The sequence below is a fragment of the Phoenix dactylifera genome, chromosome 5 (genome assembly GCF_009389715.1).
Source record: "Phoenix dactylifera cultivar Barhee BC4 chromosome 5, palm_55x_up_171113_PBpolish2nd_filt_p, whole genome shotgun sequence".
NCBI classification, from domain to species: Eukaryota; Viridiplantae; Streptophyta; class Magnoliopsida; order Arecales; family Arecaceae; genus Phoenix; species Phoenix dactylifera.
Genome location: NC_052396.1, coordinates 15,896,943 through 15,917,473, shown reverse-complemented (window position 1 = coordinate 15,917,473; position 20,531 = coordinate 15,896,943). Strand labels below are relative to the sequence as shown.

General features: G+C 43.1%; 1 protein-coding gene across 1 annotated transcript; it reads right to left on the bottom strand.

The window, feature by feature from the left end:
• Positions 1-3,033: 3,033 nt before the first annotated feature.
• On the bottom strand, positions 3,034-5,669 carry LOC120110904 (UDP-glucuronate 4-epimerase 3-like). Its single transcript, XM_039126878.1, has one exon. The coding sequence runs from the start codon at positions 4,983-4,985 to the stop codon at positions 3,579-3,581; it is 1,407 nt and encodes a 468-aa protein (XP_038982806.1). The 5' UTR covers positions 4,986-5,669; the 3' UTR covers positions 3,034-3,578.
• Between the last annotated feature and the right edge of the window lie 14,862 nt (positions 5,670-20,531).

The following is a 20,531-nucleotide window of genomic DNA, read 5'->3' as shown; positions in this document are numbered from 1 at the left end:
CCCGAACTAGCACAACATCGGGTCATAGTAAAGGGCCTAAACCAAGTGAAACCATCCGATTCTGCTCAGTTTGGAGTAGCTCAGGGTGGTTCATGTCCCTTTCCCTTCTTTCCTTCTTTTCTTCCTTTCTTTTTCTGCTACCTTCCTTTCTTGATTTCCTTTTTCTTCTTTTTTCTCCTTCTTCCTTCTTTCTTTCTTCACCATTCATTTCATTCTGTCCTTTTTCTCCTCCTCCTTTTTTACTTCCTTTCTTTCTTTCCTTTCTTCTTCTTTCCTTCCTTTCTTTCTTTTTCTTCTTGTTTCCTCCCATTTGGTCTTTCTAATTTAGCTCTAGTTGGAAAATGGGCCACAAAATGAATTTGCTGCAAGTTGGGGAATAGATTGGTTTGATCTGAAAATCAATAAGAAATCTGTTATTGAACAAGAGAAATTTGATTCAGGTTAGAGGACAAGTAATAGAATGAAGAGGGAAAAGGAAAGAATAAGAGAGGAAGCAAGAAGATAGGAAGAAGAGAGAAGAAAGGAGGCCGAAAGGAGGCCACATGCAGCCTTTCTTTCAAATATCAATTTCTAAATAGAAAATCCATCCCACGCCTATCACATCTATCGCAGATCTCTAATGCCCATTAGTAGGGATACCAAGTCTCCTTCCTTTCTTAATTAGAAGTCAAAACAAATTCCCAAAGATAGCCAGCTAATATCAATCCTAATCTAGCTTATTCAGCCAGCAATTACCTTCCTAGTTGCTTCCTTTTCTGACTCCACAGTCAATCTAGAGACCTCTCAAACCTGGACACCTAAAGTCTCCTAAAAAGACCCTAATTTATAGATTTAGTAAAAAGAAAAACTAAACAAGATAACTTTTACTGCAAATAAATGAGAGGTTTAACTGCATTGTTCAAAGAGACAGCAAGGGCCTAACTGAACCAGTTCTTTTCAGCTTTGGGCTAAACCATTTTTCCTTTTCTTCTTCTTCTTGTTTATTTCCTTGTTTTCCTTCTTCCCTTCCTTTTTTTCTTTAGTTTTTTTCTTCTTTCATTCCTTCCTTTCTTTCCTTTCTTTCTTTTCTTTCTTTTTATTCTTTTTTCTTCATTTCTCTCCATTTCCTCTTCCTTCCTTTATTTCCTTTCCTTGTTTTCTTTCTTTCTTTCTTTCCTTCCCTTGTTCTTTCCTTCCTTTCTTTTCTTTCGTTCTTTACTTCCTTTCTTCCTTTTCTTTCCTTCTTTACTTCCTTTCTTCCTTTACTTTCCTTCGTTCCTTTGTCTTCTACTTTCCCAAATGGGGTTTGAAGGTTTAATTGACTATTTAAAAAGTACATTACCGTACTTTTAAACATCCATAAACCTCAAAATAGTCCTGAAAAATAAACATTAAAAAAAAATTAAAAAAATCCAAAAAATGCTATACCGCTACCAAACCTATATGCATTTGCATATCAAGTGTCAGTACAATATTATACGTTATCATACTATATAGGTTAACTACTAGCATGATACCTGGTAGCAACGTCATGGACCCTGCCCGTAGTTATCAGTCTTCAAGATATCCAACCATGGCTTCATGATCTTTATAAGGCACTATTCACCAACACGTACTTGTATGCATGAGGATATTCTAACATGATAAGCTTTGGCTTGTTGAGGCGTCAGCATGCAACACCATATCTTTGAATAGTTTATTCACCGCCTCTCATGGTTGTGCTCATTCTCATTTTCCCAACATTGTTCCACATGTTTTCCACTGTTAGCAACATTTGAAGCATTTTAGAAGTCAGACACCATTGATGTTGCATCTAGAGCAATCCACGTTTTTATTGTCCCTTTGTAGAGAGATCACAACAACAATCATGTCTTTGTTCTGTAGTTGGATGGACTGTATAAATCAAATAAAAAGTTATGAGAAATAAAATTAAGATCTAATTTATACTTACAATCTAGTTCAAGGATCTCCATGATATTAGCTTTGACATGGAATTGTTATGAGTAGAAATCCTCTCATACTTAAAGGTCTAATCTTTGTTTTTCTGTTATTCATTTCAATTAACAAAGAGAACCTCGAAATGCTACCTGAAATTCATGCCTTAAGTAAAGAAAAACTGCACCCTTTTCATTTTCTAGCTTCTCCTTGTTCTTTTTCTTATATTTTATAGCTTTCAAATTATTTTACTTCATCCATTTCTATAGAAAACTGAAATAGGAAGAAGTGGAACAAAGCAGACCATGTGATGGAAATTAGAAATTAGAAAAAGCACATTTTGAAAAGAAAATTAGGAGAAATAATATGTTTGGCAAGAGAAAAGAAATTGTGGATGATGGATAGTAAATCTGCATCATTTACATACATATGACAATTAGGCTATTTATGTTTATAGATCTAAATATCAACCAATCAAAAATTATCAAGTCCTAATAGCAAAGAAAAGCATACTTGACATCTTTTTAACTAAAAAAAAAAAGGATTATTACTTAATAGCTGTAAGCATGCAATAAAGTATTTAATGTCATCATCCAAGCATAACAACTACAATTGACTCAAGCACAATTACATTTAGAGAATGGATTTCCTGTTCCATAGGTGGCTTCAGATATTGCCGATTCCTCAAAAAGATATCATATAATACTTTAATCCTGACTTCAGAAGAGACTTAAAGATGTTTAGTAGTAGCACTTACTAATATTGAAGTCAAATTTCAAACAGTGTTCCCACTCCCTCCCTTCCCATTGCTTATGCCACTTTGAACTAAAGCACCTTTGTCATCCCTTTCATCAACTATTTGCTCCCATGCCCATTGCAGAGCCTCAATTATAAGCTTAGATTATTAAAACCACATACATTAAAACTTAAAAATTGATAGCTTTACAACCAATTCAGAAAAAGTGAAGCTCAGCCAGATTACATTAAGACCTGATGTTTCATTTCAGCTTCCAAACTTGTCACAAGATCAAAATAAGAGGCAGAATCAAAAATAGCACAACCGAAGGAGACATTGACAACAAAATAATCTTTCATCCTTTGCACAAGGAAAAAAAAAAAGTAATAACAAGCCCAAAGTCATGGGCGCTGTTCTTTATTAAAATTGTGTCATGACAAGTAAGGTCTCCATCAATTAGAATATCCTCTAATAAATTCATCAGCTATGTACAGAACACAATGTTAAAACTACATATGACTGCCAGTGAGAAATGCAGCAATGCAAAATGTGGAGAAAAATAATTAGAAAGAACAGAAGAAAGAAATGCTGTGCTTGCTTTTCTTTTGTAGTACAGATCATGAGAGATTCCTGCAAACGCTAAACACCACCACAGATGTAAAACTCCTCGCCATGGGACTACCCATTGATTGATTTCCTTCTTCTTCTTCTAGCAATGATACTAATGAAGACATAGAAGAAGCCCAAGAAGCGCCAAGCTCAAGCAAAAGAAACTGATTGAAAATTTAAAGACGGGGAGGGAGAAGAATTTCCGTACGAAAATCAATCTGCAGAGGATGAATTCAAAGAAGAACAATCCGGACGACCTCAGGAAGAAGTATAGAAGTAGACCCGGACACCTGATCCGCTGCTGCTCTCGTCGTCATCCTCAACTACTGGTGCTGCCGCCTTTGCTGCCGCTCTTCTTGACCAAGTTAGGGTGGTAGTACTGGAGGTACCACCGGACAAAGCGCTTGAGCCCGGTGCGGAGGTCTGTGGTGGGGTGGTAGCCGAGCTCGCGCCGTGCGAGGGTGATGTTGGCGTGGGTGAACTGCACGTCCCCGTTGCGGGGCATCTTGACAACCTTGCGGACAGCCTTGACGCCGAGGAGTTTTTCGAGGATGGAGACGAGGTCGGCGACGGGGACGGGGGAGGTGTTGCCGAGGTTGTAGACGCGGAGCGGAGCGGGCCCGCGCTTCTTGCCGCCCCTGCCAGTGCTCTTCCCCGCGGTGTTGAGGGCGGCGACGCAGCCGCGGACGATGTCGTCGATGTAGGTGAAGTCGCGGAAGACGGTGGCGTGGCCGGGGCCCTCGAAGATGGAGATGGGCTTGCCGCGGAGGATGTCGCGGGCGAAGAAGAAGTAGGCCATGTCAGGGCGGCCCCAGGGGCCATAGACGGTGAAGAAGCGGAGGCCGGTGATGGAGAGGCCGTAGATGTGGTTGTAGACGTGGGCGATCTCCTCTCCGGCCTTCTTGGTGGCGGCATACAGGGAGGCGGGGCGGTCGGTGCGGTCGGACTCGGAGAAGGGGACCTTGGAGTTGAGGCCGTAGACGGAGGAGGAGGAGGCCCAGACAATGGCGGGTTGGGGGTCGGCGGACTTGGCGGCCTCGAGGAGAGAGACGAGGCCGGCAACGTTGGAGTGGACGTAGGAGGCCGGGTTGATCATGGCGTAGCGGACGCCGGCCTGGGCGGCCAGGTGCATGACGTGGGTGAAGAGGACGACGTCGAACAGCTTGCGGAGGAGGAGGGCGTCGTTGACGTCGCCCTCGACGACGAAGACCCCCGCGCGCTTGAGGAGGGCCTGCCGGGCGCGCTTGAGGGAGGGGTCGTAGTAGTCGTTGAAGCAGTCAAGGCCGAGGACACCGTCACCGCGCTTCTTGAGGGCGGCGGAGACGTGGGTGCCGACGAAGCCAGCGGCGCCGGTGACGAGGACAGAGAGGCCGCCGGGCTGGCGGCGGATGCGGGCGGAGGAGCGTACGCGTTTTTCCCAGTCGGGGCCGCCCCAGGAGGCGGTGCGGAGGGAGCGGCGGTGCTCGCCACCGCCGCCGCCGCCGAGGATGGAGGAAGATGGAGAGCCGGAATCAGCGGCATCGGAAGGGGCGCGCGGGGAGAGGAGGAAGAGGACAGCGAAGAGAGCGATGGCGAAGAAGGCCCAAATGGCGAACTTGGAGAGGGGGAAATAGTGGTGCCACCGGAGGAGGAGGAGGCGGGCGGTGGAGGGGTGGTGGTGGAAATGGTGGTGGTGGGGCTTATCCATCTTGAACTTGCCCGGGCTGGAGGGGGCGACGTCCATCATCTAATAACAAATAGTTTTTAGGATTTCTGCTTTCAACTAAAATTTGTAGTTCCAATAAGAAGAAAAGAAATTGGGCAAGAATCGAATCCTTGCTTGCCACCACCCCTCTCCCTTTCTTTTTTGCTTCGGCCCTCCCCTCCCTCCACAGAAGAAGCAACGACTCTTATTTGATCTACCCTCTTCCCTCCAAGAAGAAAGAAAACGAGGATCAGATGTGGATAGGAGAGGGATTGTTCTTCGCTGTTCTTTGAGGAGAAAGGGGGGAAAGGTAAGGGAAGAGGGACTCTCTCTCTCTCTCTATCTATCTAATAACTTTAGAGTGCGGCAATCCAATCCTTTCGCTCTTCCTCTCTCTCGAATCACTGTTAATTATAGTTTCTGCGGAATGGGTGGTTTGTATTCGAACTGGCAAACAGGAGAAAAGCAAAGAAGGGGAAAAAAGATTTGAAATGGGTCAAAGTTTGGACTCGAGAAAAACTCGGCTGAAGCGAACCTGAAGAGTAGAGGGGAGTTTGGGGAGTGTAAATGATCAACCAACCACACGGTCAATGGATGGCCCTAAATATCTTCCCGTCTTCTTCCTACTGGATTTCTGTTTCAGAAATGAAAAAAGAGAGAGGGGATGGAGCCTTCAGTTGGGATTTGCCATCCAGATTCTGTTGGGGCTACGAACTGAAAATAACAAATTCTCAAATTATCCGAATCCAAATCAAATTATAGGATTAGAAGGAGGTTTCGTTTGAGAGGGTAGTTGGCCCAAATTTTAGTTATCAGCTGAACAAGTTGCTCACACATTCCGGTTTCTGACTACAGTTTGCATGTTCGGGTGATCCATCCTAAACCTCTCCACATACCAACTAGCTGACCTATGTCATGTTGATTATGTTAATCATTTCACCATCCACTAGGTTCCATATAATTCAAATTTTTGGACGGTCTGTGCATGTTAATCATTTCACAATCCACTAGGATCCGTATAATTCTAATTTTTGGACGACAAACGTAAGAGAGCAATAACAGAGTTTCAATTCTCTGAGCTCATTTTTACCAACCAAAAAAAAAAAAATTCTCTGAGCTTATCTTGCCAACAAACCTGAGGCAGACACCAACCTAAATTCTACTCGTTTTTTTTTGTTTTGGGATTTCATGACTGACATTGAGTGAAACAAGCAGCTCAGAATCAACAAACTGTTAATAACTTAGCTTGATGAGTCCTAAGCTTATATTTATTCTGCTCCAAGCTTTGCATATGGTAAACATGTTGGGTGAGGTAGCAAATAAGATCATGTGATGACCCAAGTCCAGAAATTTCTTACGCAGAAAGTACGCATGCATTGCCGAGGCAAAATGAATTGATGGGGGTTGGTGTCAAAGGCTGGTAAAAGAAACATTTTACATGGAAAAGCAGAAGCACCAAATGGTTTCAGCACCAGCCATTGTCGGGCTTCTTGGAACTACGCAAGTTTTGTCCCCCCAGTAGTGGCTATTTTTGAACAAATGGGGGGTAGATTTGAAGCAACCACTGGTAAAAGCCACTACAAAATGACGCCTACCTCCATTAATTTAAGACTGAGAGGCTTATATTAATTTACTTTGATTGCAGAAACAGTGAAAACAACGATACCTGCAGCTACTTAAAAACATGAACCGCCACTGCTTCATCAGTTGGCAACCTATAAAATTGTGAAGCACGTACTTCAGCTCAAATCAGGCTGCAAAAAGGCTAAAAGATATATAGTTAAAACCCTTGGACTGTGCAAGCTCACAAACTGGCACACTACTAGCAAAACACTGCGGTTCCAATGCCAGCATCTGGATGACTTCTTGGTTGCTTGGTGTAGCTTAGAAATTTCTGACAGCATTACTTTTACATTTATCTTTAAAAATGAGCATCATATGCCCTCATCTCGATTACATCATGCCTGCTGAAATTTAGACTCGATTCAATGCTTCCTAGGAGCAACGATCATCACTCATCATGAAGTCGGACCGCTCTCTATGTTTATGGAATATCTAGCACCAGTTAGTATTGGAGTAGAATGTGATACGTATCAGAGATCAGAAGATGGTATGGTCCCTCATTCAGACATTTCTTCAGCAATGAATCATAATATATTAGATTGAGTGCCCTGCCATATATGTTCTGGATAAATGCTTGTGTCAACCATTGGCAATATTGGTGATGGAATGAATCAAAACTGTTGCGGCAGTAAATGGCTAAGGTGATGTGGTGTAGTCAGATTCGTCCAGCTCATGATCCATATGGTGATTTAGATGCACTCAGAAGTTCTCTAAGATATTCTAATCAGGACAACCGAACCAAACAGAAAGCTGGGATGAGCAAACTAGAAGTAGCCAATCTCCGGAGCCAAAGTGTCTCTACTCAAGCTGACAACCTGGCAACCAGCCCAAGCTGACCAGAACCCCCTCGCAGCAAAAGCAACTCAGTCCCTCCATCCAAATATGCACGAGACTAACAATTTCATCACATGCTAGGTAGTTATGGCACGTACTTGGGTTGTTATACCTAATTAGAGGGTTGTTGCAGCACCACTCCAAATTTGTTAAAATATGATCAGCGGAATGATAGGCCAAGCCGGACCCAACGCACACCCATAAAGAATCGCAAGTATAATAGGGAGTAAGGGAACGTCGTGCATGGCATGCATGGGGACTAATGAAGAAGACCTGGTCTAAGCTAGCTGTAGTTTTGTTGGAAGACTTTGTCATCTCCTGGATAACATTCACATTCTAATGTTCACATGCATGGAATAAGTCGAGTGTTTGTTAGCTATTATTTTGTTGTTTGTTAGCTATTATTTTGCAGTCAGAGTCTTTATTCTAGGAAACTATGGTTGTAAGTTTAGGAGAGGTTGTTATCCATTGTCTATTTAAATTCTGCCGAATGCATGAATAAAGGCAAGCAAAATTTCTATCCAACTACTTGCGGTACATTCTCACCTGAAGAGAATACTATTACTTTCGCAATTGTAATTCAACTTTGACTGGGACCTATTATTGGTATCAGAGCCCGGGTTACAATGGCAACTAACAAGGAGAGGATCGAGAGATTAGAAGCAGGGCTTGGAGGACTTCAAGATGGCATCAACCGAATGGAGCTGGGAGTTACTGACAAGCTACACCAACTTGAGGGGACCATCAACCGACTGTCTGAGGCTTTGTTTTCCAACAAGGAAGGCTCCAGCAACATCAACAATGACCGAGATGGTCATTCTCGCACCAACAGGGAAGAAAACAGAGATGACACGGACGGAAGAAGGCAGATCTTCTCTTCAAAGATGACCAAACTTGAGTTTCCAAGATACTCTGGCAACGACCCCACTGAGTGGTTCAACCGCGTAGAGCAATTCTTTGAGTACCAAGGCTCTACTGAAGCACAAAAAGTCTCCTTGGCTTCGTTCCATCTGGAAGGTGAAGCCAACCAATGGTGGCAGTGGCTGCGCCGAGCATATAAGGAGGAAGGGCGAGCGGTGACCTGGACCATTTTTGAGGAAGAACTGTGGGCTCGATTCGGACCAACCGAATGTGAGGATTTTGATGAGGCACTTTCACGGGTCAAACATGTGGGCTCCTTGCGAGACTACGAGAAAGAGTTTGAGAGACTGGGCAACCGAGTGCATGGGTGGACGCAGAAGGCATTGGTGGGAACTTTCATGGGAGGTCTCAAGCCCGAAATAGCATAAGGCATCCGGATGTTTAACCCGAAATCATTGAAGGAGGCTATCAGCCTTGCTCGCATGCGAGACGACCAGCTCCTACGCCAACAAAGATTTACACGGCCACCTCAACTCAGCCAACCGCAGCTGGACATTTCAACTCCAACGAGATCCACACCAGCATTCCCAGTGAAACGCCTAACGTGGGAAGAAATGCAGAAAAGAAGAGCTCAAGGTCTTTGCTTTAATTGCAATGACAAGTTCATTATGGGACACAAGTGCAGAGGGCCGCAACTCTTACTACTTGAAGGAAGCACTAGTGCAGGCAACATTACGTGTGAAGAATTTACTGACAAGGTTGCACAAGAGCCTATGGTACTAAAGTAAAATTGTTCTCCCAAGTGCAGGAGAATCGCACAAGTAGTATAACTCGGAAGTCCAAGGTCGACTCCTCAAGGAACGATCTATGGGTTATTAGCTTAATTTCAGATTAATTGATTCAATAAATTTGTGGATTAAGATGATGTTTTGCAAATAGAAAATCATTCAGTAAATAGAGAATCAAAGTTTGGATAGATTAAGATGGTGTAGGGATCTGGAATCCCCCTTGATAATCTTGCATTCAAGAAATAAATTCTTCGGTTCTTGATTAAAGATGTAAAAGTAGAATAGATCAAAGCATGGAATATTTTTTTTTTTTGAACATATGAACTCTATTTCTAAGCATTTATCGTGCCTATTACATCAACGACAAATCAAATACTAAAGCGGTCCACATGTCGATCAACATAAACCATTAAAGAACTATCTACAAAATAATTATGCAAGAATCCATAATATATTGAAAATATAAATCTATAAGAATTAAAGGTTTAGAATTTACTTTAAAGATAGCAATACATCAAGGGTTCCTTGATAGTCAATTTTAAAGACCACGCAATAGCACGTATCTAGTAGGATAGTGATTAGGGGTATCGATCCACAGGAATTGGGGTATAGTTGTTTTCTTAAAAATAAAAATATTTAAAAGGATGAATTTGTGAATACTATTAAACTAAGCAATTTAATAAAAGAAAATACAATTAAAATGATATCAGTTTGGGGAAAACCTAGGACAAGGAATTCACCATTAACATCAGAACAAGGGTTATTTATAATTTATCTTATTCTTGGATTAACATGCAAATTGGCTACAAGCCTAATAAGCATTCGAATAGAAATTCACAGAAGTAATTTGGGCATAATCCATCTTCAGTTGGCATGTAATGTCTACCCTAAACTAATGCGGTAGCACACCACATCTTCCTTAAGCATGGACTATCTTATATTTACCTAGTGATCATGAAGAACAGTTGTACGAACATCATACTTAAAATCACAGAAATTAAATATGATTCAAAAGAAGATATCCATTAGAAACAATAAGTTCATACAACCCCAAGAATATAAAATAAAATATAAAACCCGTGTCCCTTTTGTTAGGGCTGCATCCAGCCCTAGTGAGAAGATCGGCCTTCCATGGAAAATTGAACAGCTGCACTGCAGGGGGACTTCATGATGATTGGCTCCTTCCTCCCGTCGGCTCTCTCCTCCCTTCTCTGTCTCCCGTGAGAACTCCTCCGAAGGATGAATGGGATCCACCGGATCCCTTTGAATGGTTCCAAAAGAGAATACCCCCTCTGTTCACGTCTGGGCTTTTTATAGGCTGCAAACTCTCTCTTTCCTCCTCTGTTTCGAGTGCAGATAAGGATGAAGACGTGGTGGGATAAGGATGCGGTTGTTAACTTGATGTGGCTGAGAAGGAATCCAGATTGGGATGAAGGTGGATCACGGACGACAAGGATGATTTGTTAATCCAAATGCTGGGAAGTTGGGGAGCAGAGGATGCTGGGAAAATTCGGAACGTTCGGAAAGCTCATCCCGCCTGACTATGGGATAAGGATGAAGCTTGGACGTGGAGTGCAGAAGATATGTAATCCGAACGGGAGAAAATCTGGGAGTATTCCGGAAAGGAAGAAGCTGGGAATTCGGTTGGATTGGATGATGGGATGAATCCGTAGATGATTCGGCTGATGGTTGGGAGGAAACCGTGGACTAAGTTGGGATGCTCACGGAGGAGAATATCATGGGAGAGACGTTGGGAGGAGCTGGATCTTACGAACGGATTGAACGTGAAACAGGGGAGATAAGTTGGGATCTCGGCTGGAGCTGGGAAGTCTGTGGGATTAATCTGGGAGTTTGGATTAAGCTCAATCTATTAGACGTTGGGAAGATCTCGGAGTAGATGATGGGTTGGTTCAGAAGCAGAGGAAATGGGCGAAGAAGATGGGCACAGGCGCGAGGGATTCGGAAGAGATGAAGCTGCGTTCGGAAGATGAAGATAAGATCCACGATGCAGGGGAGAGAGAGCTCTTCCGTGATGCTCGGGGAAGGAGTGCTGGGAACAGGGGAAGTGAACCAGATGCGTGGGAAAAAATCATGGGATTCGGCTGGCAGTTTAGATGAAACAGGGGATTCGGAGAGAGGATTTGGTTGGGAAGAAGAGCCGTGAGCTGGAAGAAGATAAAGATGCTTCTCTATTCCGAAACATAGGATGATGCGGATGAAGTTCACGGCTGGCAGCTGGGAGTCCGGTTTTATTCCTTGGGAAGATAAGCTCGGAAAGGATGTGGAGGATGTCACGGAGAAACAGGGATGCTTTTGTTCTAATCTAGATTCGGTTTGAGAAGGAATCGGAAGAGGAAATGAACTTGGGAGCGTGGAGTTGGGAGGTTAGGAAGAGAGACGCGTGGAATTTGTTGATGGATGCTAAACGGTAATGAAGGGATGCGGCTGGGAGTGAAGATTTGAGACTTTGTTTGTGAACATGGGAGTGAAGGAGAAATAAACTGTTTGGGAGGAATACACTAAGAAAAGGAATTGGGGTTGACTCGGAATATTGAATTTTTAAATGGAGATGATATGGAAAAAATGACTGGGGAACGACTGGGAAGTGAATCCCGGGAGTTTGATATAGGGGATGTGATCCTATTCAGCTGGGAACATGTGTGGGAAGAAAATTGGGTGATTGAGATGTGACGCAGGAAAGTTTGGTGGAGTCAAATGTGGGAAAGAAACAAGGGAGGATGGATCTGAGAGGGTCTTGATTTGCGGGGTGCATACGATTTGGGTTCAGAAATTAATGAATTTGACTTGACCTACATACATTAAACTCAATCAGTAAATAAATAAGTAAAACAAACTCGAATTAATTTATTAAAATGCAATGATGAGGGTAACACATTTTTTAGTTAAATTTACAAAATATGTGAATTAAAATAATGATAAGTGATATGAATAAGATATGAATTTATGCATTATTTAGCACTTATCAGTTCCTCCATCACCCTTCACCTAAAGGATTAGCCAGCCATCAACATGAAAGACTCTCCCCTGTTACTCCTCTCTCTATTTTTTTTTCTTTTTCTTTTCGGAAATAGGGCATCCCCTGTTTCCTTCTTCTCTTTTTTTTTCAACCCCAGCAGGCGGCCCGGCTCCCCTATTTTCTTTTTTTTCGATCCCCCTGCCTCTCCCAACTGAGAGAGCTTTATAGTTGGCATTCAATCCCCCTCTTTGCACTCGACGCTGCATCTCGGGCGGATCAGGATGCTGGAAGCTTGATGCGGGAGCTGGGATCACGGGCGAATGGGGCGTGAGATGGGCGGAAGAGGAGCAGGCGCAGATCCGGGAATGGCTCACGGAAGAAGAGGATGCACAAAATCATCATGGACAGCTGGGAGTGATCGCGGGCAAATGAAGAGGCTGGACTTGCGTGGGATCGACGCTGGGACGAGTCGCCGATCTGCAAGACGCCCAGAACGAAACTGATTGCGGACCGTTGGGGGGGTCGCCGAGATGGTCATGAATGGCTGCAGGCGAGATCAGCGGGATGCTGGGGGCTTCACGGGTGGCTCGCAGGAGGATAGGCTGCACACGGACGCTGTGAAGGAGGTGGTGATCACACAGGTGGCTGGGGAGTCTGATGCGGGTCCGGAAGAAAGGGGCATTGATTGCTGGTGCTGTGGAGGAGGCTAGAGACGATCACGGGCACAGGAGCATTGATCAGGTGCGACGCTGCGGACGAGACGGATGGCTGGAAGGAGCGTGAGATGGGCGCAGGTCACGGTTCCAGAATGCTGAAATCTCGGACACGAGGCTGATCGTGGAAGGCTTGGAACATGGGAGAAGCTGATGAATGTCGTGGCTCACTCGCGAAAACGGGAGAATGTAAGCAGGAACCTTGGCTCGGATGTGCGAGAACCCGGGAGAGGTGGACGCTCTGGGATGATGGAGGAAGCTGGGAGATCTAATTGCAGAATTTGGGAAGTTGCTCGGGTGCGCGGAAGAAGAGTCATGGACTCTGTTATGCAGTTAGGAAGATGCGTCCTTTTTAGATGAATTCATACAAAATAATGATATAAATTATAATAAGTGCTAAGGATAAAATATTAATCCTGCAAATGCTAACACCTATTATTTATCATTATTTTGCTAGCATTAGGCTAAGTTAATTGGTACTTAGATAGCACTTTTGTGCTCTCATCATCCTACATCCGATCTTCAGCCCGAACCAGAGATATCCTTGCATGCATTGACTGGATGGTCCACCTCCAGAACAATGCGGGTCACGGCTAGAGTCGGGCATCATAAAGTGGTTGTGCTCATTGACAGCGGCTCTACCCATAATTTTATTAGTGAAAAGGTGGCTAGTTTGCTTCACTTACCCGTGGTCCCTACCGAGCCATTCACGGTGCGGGTTGCTAATGGGAATCGATTGCAGTGCCAGGAAAGATTTGAGAACGTGCATGTCCTCCTTCAGGGTATCCCTTTTTCCCTTACCCTCTATTCTTTACCACTAACTGGTTTGGACTTAGTATTGGGTATACAGTGGCTGGAACAATTGGGTTCGGTTGTTTGTAATTGGAAAAATATGACAATGGAATTCCAATGGGAGAATCAAGCTCGAAGATTACAAGGAACTGATGCGCAGCCCATTCAAGCTGCATCTCTGAAGGTGGTCTCTAAAGAGTTGAGACAAGGGAGTTCCATGTTTGCAATTTGTCTGCAGTCACTCGAAGAAGTACCACGGCAGGACATTCAACCAGATATGCAGCTCGTATTGGAGGCTTATGCCGACATTTTTCAAGAACCAATGCAGTTACCACCAAAGAGGGAGGTTGACCACTGCATTCCTCTTAAAGAAGGCACAGAGCCAATCAATGTGCGACCCTACAGGTATGCCTATTTTCAAAAAGCTGAGATTGAAAAACAAGTTCAAAACATGTTAATTTTGGGGCTTATAAGATCAAGTATCAGTCCCTTTTCATCACCTGTCCTATTGGTTAAAAAGAAGGATGGTATATGGCGCTTTTGCACTAATTATCGGGCCCTTAATTCCGTTACTATCAAAGATCGATTTTCTATCCCAACGGTCGATGATATGCTAGATGAACTTCATGGCGCATCCTATTTTACAAAATTAGATTTAAGGGCCGGCTACCATCAGGTACGAGTACACCCATATAATATCCATAAAACTGCTTTTCGTACCCACAATGATCATTATGAGTATTTAGTTATGCCCTTTGGTCTTTGCAATGCACCTTCTACTTTTCAGGCCATTATGAATTCCATATTTCGCCCTTATCTGCGTAAATTTGTATTGGTCTTTTTTATGACATTTTAATTTATAGCCCCAATTGGACTATGCATCTTGAACATGTTCAACAAGCTTTTGAAATATTAAGGCATCACCAATTTTTTATTAAGATCAGCAAATGTGCCTTCGGTCAACAGGAGTTGGAATATTTGGGTCACATTATTACTCCTCAAGGGGTAAAAGTAGACCAAGGCAAAATTAAGGCAATGCTAGATTGGCCTAGACCTACTAATATTTCAGAATTGCGTGGTTTCTTAGGTCTTACAGGCTACTACCGGATATTTGTTCGTAATTATGGGATATTGGCGTGACCACTCACTAATATGTTGAAGAAGGGGCAGTTCGGATGGACAGATGAAGCTGACAGCATTCACTTTCCTCAAACAGGCTATGACTTCTACTCCTACTCTTGCTATGCCTAACTTTAATGAGCCATTTGTTATTGAATCTGATGCTTCAGGAGAGGGAACATCGGGTTTTGGAGACCCACGTTCTACCGAACTGAACTAAGAGCTCTTTCTTACGACAGGTTCTAACTCAACAAGGCAAACCAATTGCCTTCATAAGCCAGGCCCTGGGAGTTTCAAAACCATCGTGGTCCACATACGCCAAGGAGATGCTAGCCATCATTGAAGCCATACGAACTTGGCGACCATACCTGCTGGGTCGGAGGTTCTATATTCAAACGGATCAACGAAGCCTCAAGTATTTATTGGAGCAACGCATGGTCACACCAGAGCAACAGAAATGGGCGGCAAAGCTGCTGGGTTATGATTATGAAATACTTTATAAGCCGGGCCGAGAAAATGGCGCAGCAGATGCACTCTCACGAGTGGTAGGTGGCCCAATTATTAATGCATTGTCTTTTTTGCAGGCCCAATTATGGGATGATATTAAGGCCGCAGCTGTGGAAGACGTGTACATGGAGAAAATTGGCAAGTTAGCCACTGAGAAACAAGGGGCTCCTTACAAGTGGCGTGATGGGTTGATTTTATATAAAAATCGGGTGGTAGTGCCTCCCAACTCACCCATAATCAACCAACTTTTAAGGAAATTTCATGATTCACAATGTGGTGGTCACTCAGGTGTGCTGCGGACATTCAAAAGACTTGCCCAACAACTCTATTGGCCATCGATGTATCACACGGTGCACAACTATGTCTCCTCTTGTGATGTTTGTCAGCGAGCTAAGGCAGAAACATTGTCACCAGCAGGTCTCCTCCAGCCACTACCCATTCCATGTCAAGTATGGGATGACATCACTATGGATTTTATTGAAGGTCTTCCCCCATCCAACGGCAAGGATACCATCTTAGTGGTGGTGGATCGCCTCAGTAAGTCTGCACATTTTTTGGCTTTGACTCATCCATTTACTGCAAAGACCGTGGCTGAAAAATTTGTGGAGAGAGTGGTTAAACTCCACGGTATGCCCAGATCTATCATAAGTGATCGCGACCCCATTTTTATTAGCAATTTTTGGCGCGAATTCTTCAAGTTATCAGGAACACAGCTGAAAATGAGTTCCGCCTACCACCCGCAGACGGACGGATAGTCAGAAGTCGTAAATAGGTGCTTGGAACAATACCTTCGCTGTTTGGTCCGTCAACAGCCACGAAAATGGAATTCTCTTCTTCCATGGGCCGAATTCTGGTATAATACAGCCTATCACTCATCCACAGGAATGACTCCCTTCCAAGCTCTGTATGGTCGGCTGCCCCCAACCATTCCGCACTACCAAGTGGGCCAATCTCCAGTCCACGAAGTGGACCAAAGCCTTTCCTCCCGTGATGTATTGCTACGACAATTGAAGGAAAATTTGCATGCAGCCAATAACCGCATGAAACAAATAGCTGATTCCAAGAGGCGCGACGTGGAGTTCCAAGAGGGGGATTTGGTTTTCCTCAAGCTGCATCCTTATCGGCAGCAAACAGTTTTTAAACGGGCATATCAAAACTAGCTAGCCGATTTTATGGGCCATATCCGATTGAAAAGCGAGTGGGTAAGGTAGCTTATAAGCTCAAACTTCCAGAGGGGTCCCGTGTTCATCCTGTTTTTCATGTGTCCTTGCTTAAAAGGAAGTTGGGCGAAGTTAGTGCAACCAGTATTGACTTGCCACCTGTTATAGATGAAGGAGAAATCGTGCTGGCGCCGGAAGCTTTGCTGGATACTCGCTGGGTGAAGAAAGGCTCGAAGTTTGTTGAGGAGAGCTTGGTTAAATGGCAAAGACTCCCTGCAGAGGATGCTACCTGGGAAAACACTAAGGAGCTGAGGGACCAGTTTCCATCTATGGACCTTGAGGACAAGGATCCACTGAAAGAGGGGGTATTGATAGGCCAAGGCGGACCCAACGCACACCCATAAAGAATCGCAAGTATAATAGAGAGTGAGGGAACGTCGTGCATGGCATGCATGGGGACTAATGAAGAAGACCTGGTCTAAGCTAGCTGCAGTTCTGTTGGAAGACTTTGTCATCTCCTGGATAACGTTCACATTCCAACATTCACATGCATGGAATAAGTCGAGTGTTTGTTAGCTATTATGTTGTTGTTTGTTGCTATTATTTTGCAGTCAGAGTCTTTATTCTAGGAAACTATGGTCGTAAGTTTAGGAGAGGTTGTTATCCATTGTCTATTTAAATTCTGCCGAATGCATGAATAAAGGCAAGCAAAATTTCTATTCAACTACTTGCGGTACATTCTCACCCGAAGAGAATACTATTACTTTCGCAATTGTAATTCAGCTTTGACTGGGACCTATTACGGAAGATTTGAGACACCATCTATAAATAGGTCTGAAAGCCTCCTGTGAGAGGTAAGAGAGTGAAAATGCTCTATTGCCTAATCTCTCAATTACTTTACCGGCATTATTCATCTCATTATTTTCTTTCTTTTCACTTCTCACCAAAAAATCCTCTTTGACTTAAGCATCAAAAGGCCCCGTCGGAGCCAACTTGGTAACTTCTTTAATCCTTGCTTATTACCCTACAGGTCTACAGAGGCAATCCACATTAGCGTCCTAGGATCAGCAATAACAAATTGGTGCCATTTGTGGAATGGACAAAGAAAACCATAAAACTCAAAACAAAAAACCACCAAGGAGCTGTTGTGGCGCCCATGTCGAGTAATATTTCTTGGCCGATTATTAAAGCTTCATACTAGGCCTGGTTATTTAAATAAAAAATTCTACCTAGAAGGAGAGAGTTGTCCTTTTTCGAAGATTCAATGATGATCCCTGCACCTATGGCTTTCTTGCCTTTGAATCATCAAATGATAGTCTCTAGAAGAGAAGGTTGATATCTCCAATCTCCACAGGCTGCATAATTTGCTAGTTAGTGGTTACACTTGGGTGATCAGCTAGAAAATTGGCTAAGGCTTAACCCTTCACCGCCCTTTGAGGAACATCCTGCAAAGAGAACTCTAACAAAGCAATCATCCACTTGCCCATCCTTTCATGTATAATTAGCCTAGTCAACATATACTTGATCACATCAACAGTGCAAACTTCTTACACAGGAGCTACAAACTTGCAATATTTAACTTTGTATGAGTATAGTACAATACAAAATAAAGTTTCTTGATCGGCGTACATTGCCACACAATCTTTGTTAATGTCCTGCTCAAGTAGTGCATGGTTTGTTCATGCCTAGCTTTAGTATCCTGAGCTAATAGGCTCCCAATAGAATCTTTAGCTATGGAGTTATAAAACTTCATAGAACTCCCGATCTAGGATGCACTAGGATAGATGGTTGGCAAGATAATTTTTTATCCCCTCAAATGCATGCTAATGTTCAACGGTCTATCTAAATATACCTTCATCAGATTTAGCATCAAATTTATCAATATTTTTTTTACCATTGTTGTGAATATAACATTGACAGCCAAATGCATGGAAGTAACTAATGTTTGGCTTTCTCCCCCTCCATAACTCATATAGAGTCTTTTTGAGAATTGGTCGTATTGATACTCTATTTGACACATAACATACAGTATTTGCTGCTTCAACCCATAATTACTTTGGTAATTTATTTTCACAAAGCATTGTATGCACCATTTCTTGTAGGGTATGATTTTTTCTTTCAATAACTCCATTTTGTTCGGAAGTTCTTGGGGAGGAAAAATTGTGAGATATTCCATATTCATTACAAAAATTTTCAAATGCATGATTATCAAACTCACCACCATGATCACTTCTAATACTTTTAATTTTAATTCCCTTGGCACTTTGAACTACTTTAGCAAAGTTTTTAAATGTATCCAAAGTATCACTTTTATGGGCTAAAAATAGTGTCCATGTAAATCTCTAATACCAGAGGGACCAGATAGGTTAAGGTGGAGGAGTTGGAGAGGCATTGTGGTTGAGACAATCTTTTTACTCTCAAATGAGGCTCTCGTTTGCTTCCCAAGTTGACATGTATCCCATATTTTGTTACCTTCAAATTTGATGCTTGGAAGCTGATGTAAGCAAGATGAAATATTGTAGTTCATATGGATCCAATCCCTCCCCTATAATGCATTGTAAATAGAGATTGTTTCAATTATAAAGAAAGTAGTCATCGAAACTTAGGTTTCCACCTACAGATGGATCAATAACACCCTCTTGGGCTTATATGAATTGCACATGAAGTGGATTACTACCATATTTACCACTTGTAAGCCTTCACTCTTGCCAAGTTTTCTCATGATCGAAGTCGGCATAAAGTTGACAGCAGCTCCATTATCTACTAGTACCTACCTTATCGGCCTGCTGAACATATGGATGTTGATGTAGAAGGGCTTGATGTGTCTGCACATCTCTCTTGTAGATCTCTAAAATACATTCATGATAGCCTTGTTGGAAACCCGCCCATGCCGCTGATATTTCAAAACAAAAATCAGATGGCAGCGGAAAGGGGGCATGTGCGGGATCGACGTTCATCGCATGAACGTTGTTTCGAGACCTTTCGTAGTTAGGTAAGAATTAAAACTTTTAAAAACCTTTAGGGAGATCAGATCTTCACCTTGTGCGGGTAGATGATCACCGCAAACTGAAGTTCGTGGTCTAGGATGAAGGTTCGCTTGAAGCCGTTCAAGTGCCCGGCCTCTACAGGTATCCACACGAAGCAGTGATCCGATCAAAGCTCTCTTGTCTTTCCGGGGTGTTAGCTCCCTTGCAAAGACTTCTTTTGATGGCTGATTTCCACTCTTTCAATCAACCCTTGATTGTGCTTGAGAGGAGGAAGAAGAAGGATGAAGAAGAGGAAGAAGAACGAAGCCCCTTGCAGCCTTTCTTTTTCTCCCTGCGTTGGAGCCAAGGAAGAAGACCAAGAGGAGGGAGATGCCTCCTCTTCTTTTTCCCTTTGCTGATGGCGGCTGAACCAAGGAAGGGAGAGGGGTGGCCACGGCTTGGAAGAGGAGAGGGAGAGCTCATCTAGGGCGCCGGCCCCCTTTGCCCCTTTTTATAACCATCTAGGGCTCCTACAATCTAGGAGCCCTAGAGTAATTACCTTTCTCTTCTCCCTTCTCCACATGGAAAAGGGAGGGGCATATTCCCCTCCTCATGGTTAACCCTAATCCACATTAAGTAGGGTTTGAAATGCCCTAATGTGGTCAAGCCCTAATCCAATTAGGCTTAGCCCAAGGGTGAACCAATTAGGATCCAATCTAGGTAAGTCCTAATCCAATTAGAACTTAAATCAATTTTGACTCAATTGAACTCTTCAATCCTAATCCAATTAGGAGTCTTATTGATTCATTAGATTAATAATTAATTGTGACTTAAGAAACCCTAATCCAAATTAGGACATATTTAATTTAGTCCTAATCCAATTAGGACTCTATTTGAATCTGAAGTCCTAATCCGATTAGGACTCTAGGAATCCTACTCCAAGTAGGAATCCAATTTTGATTCAAAACTCTTAATCTCATTAGGATTGCAGGAATCCTATTCCAAGTAGGAATCCCAGTCCTACTCCAACTAGGATTCCCAGTCCTAATCCAATTAGGACTCTAGGAATCCTACCCGAAGTAGGACTCTTGTTTTAAGTCCAATTAATTAATTTCCTTTGTTCCTTCTTCAACTTCTTATCAATCAAATTGATTACTTGTGATTCATAATCACTTTTCAACCATCGGATCGGTCAATACTTCTAGTGTGTGTGACCCCATAGGTTCTACTCTGACTGGTAGTGAGATA

Coding starts and splice junctions, on each gene's coding strand:
- LOC120110904 (XM_039126878.1), bottom strand. CDS start 4,985: ATGATGGACGTCGCCCCCTCCAGCCCGGGCAAGTTCAAGATGGATAAG.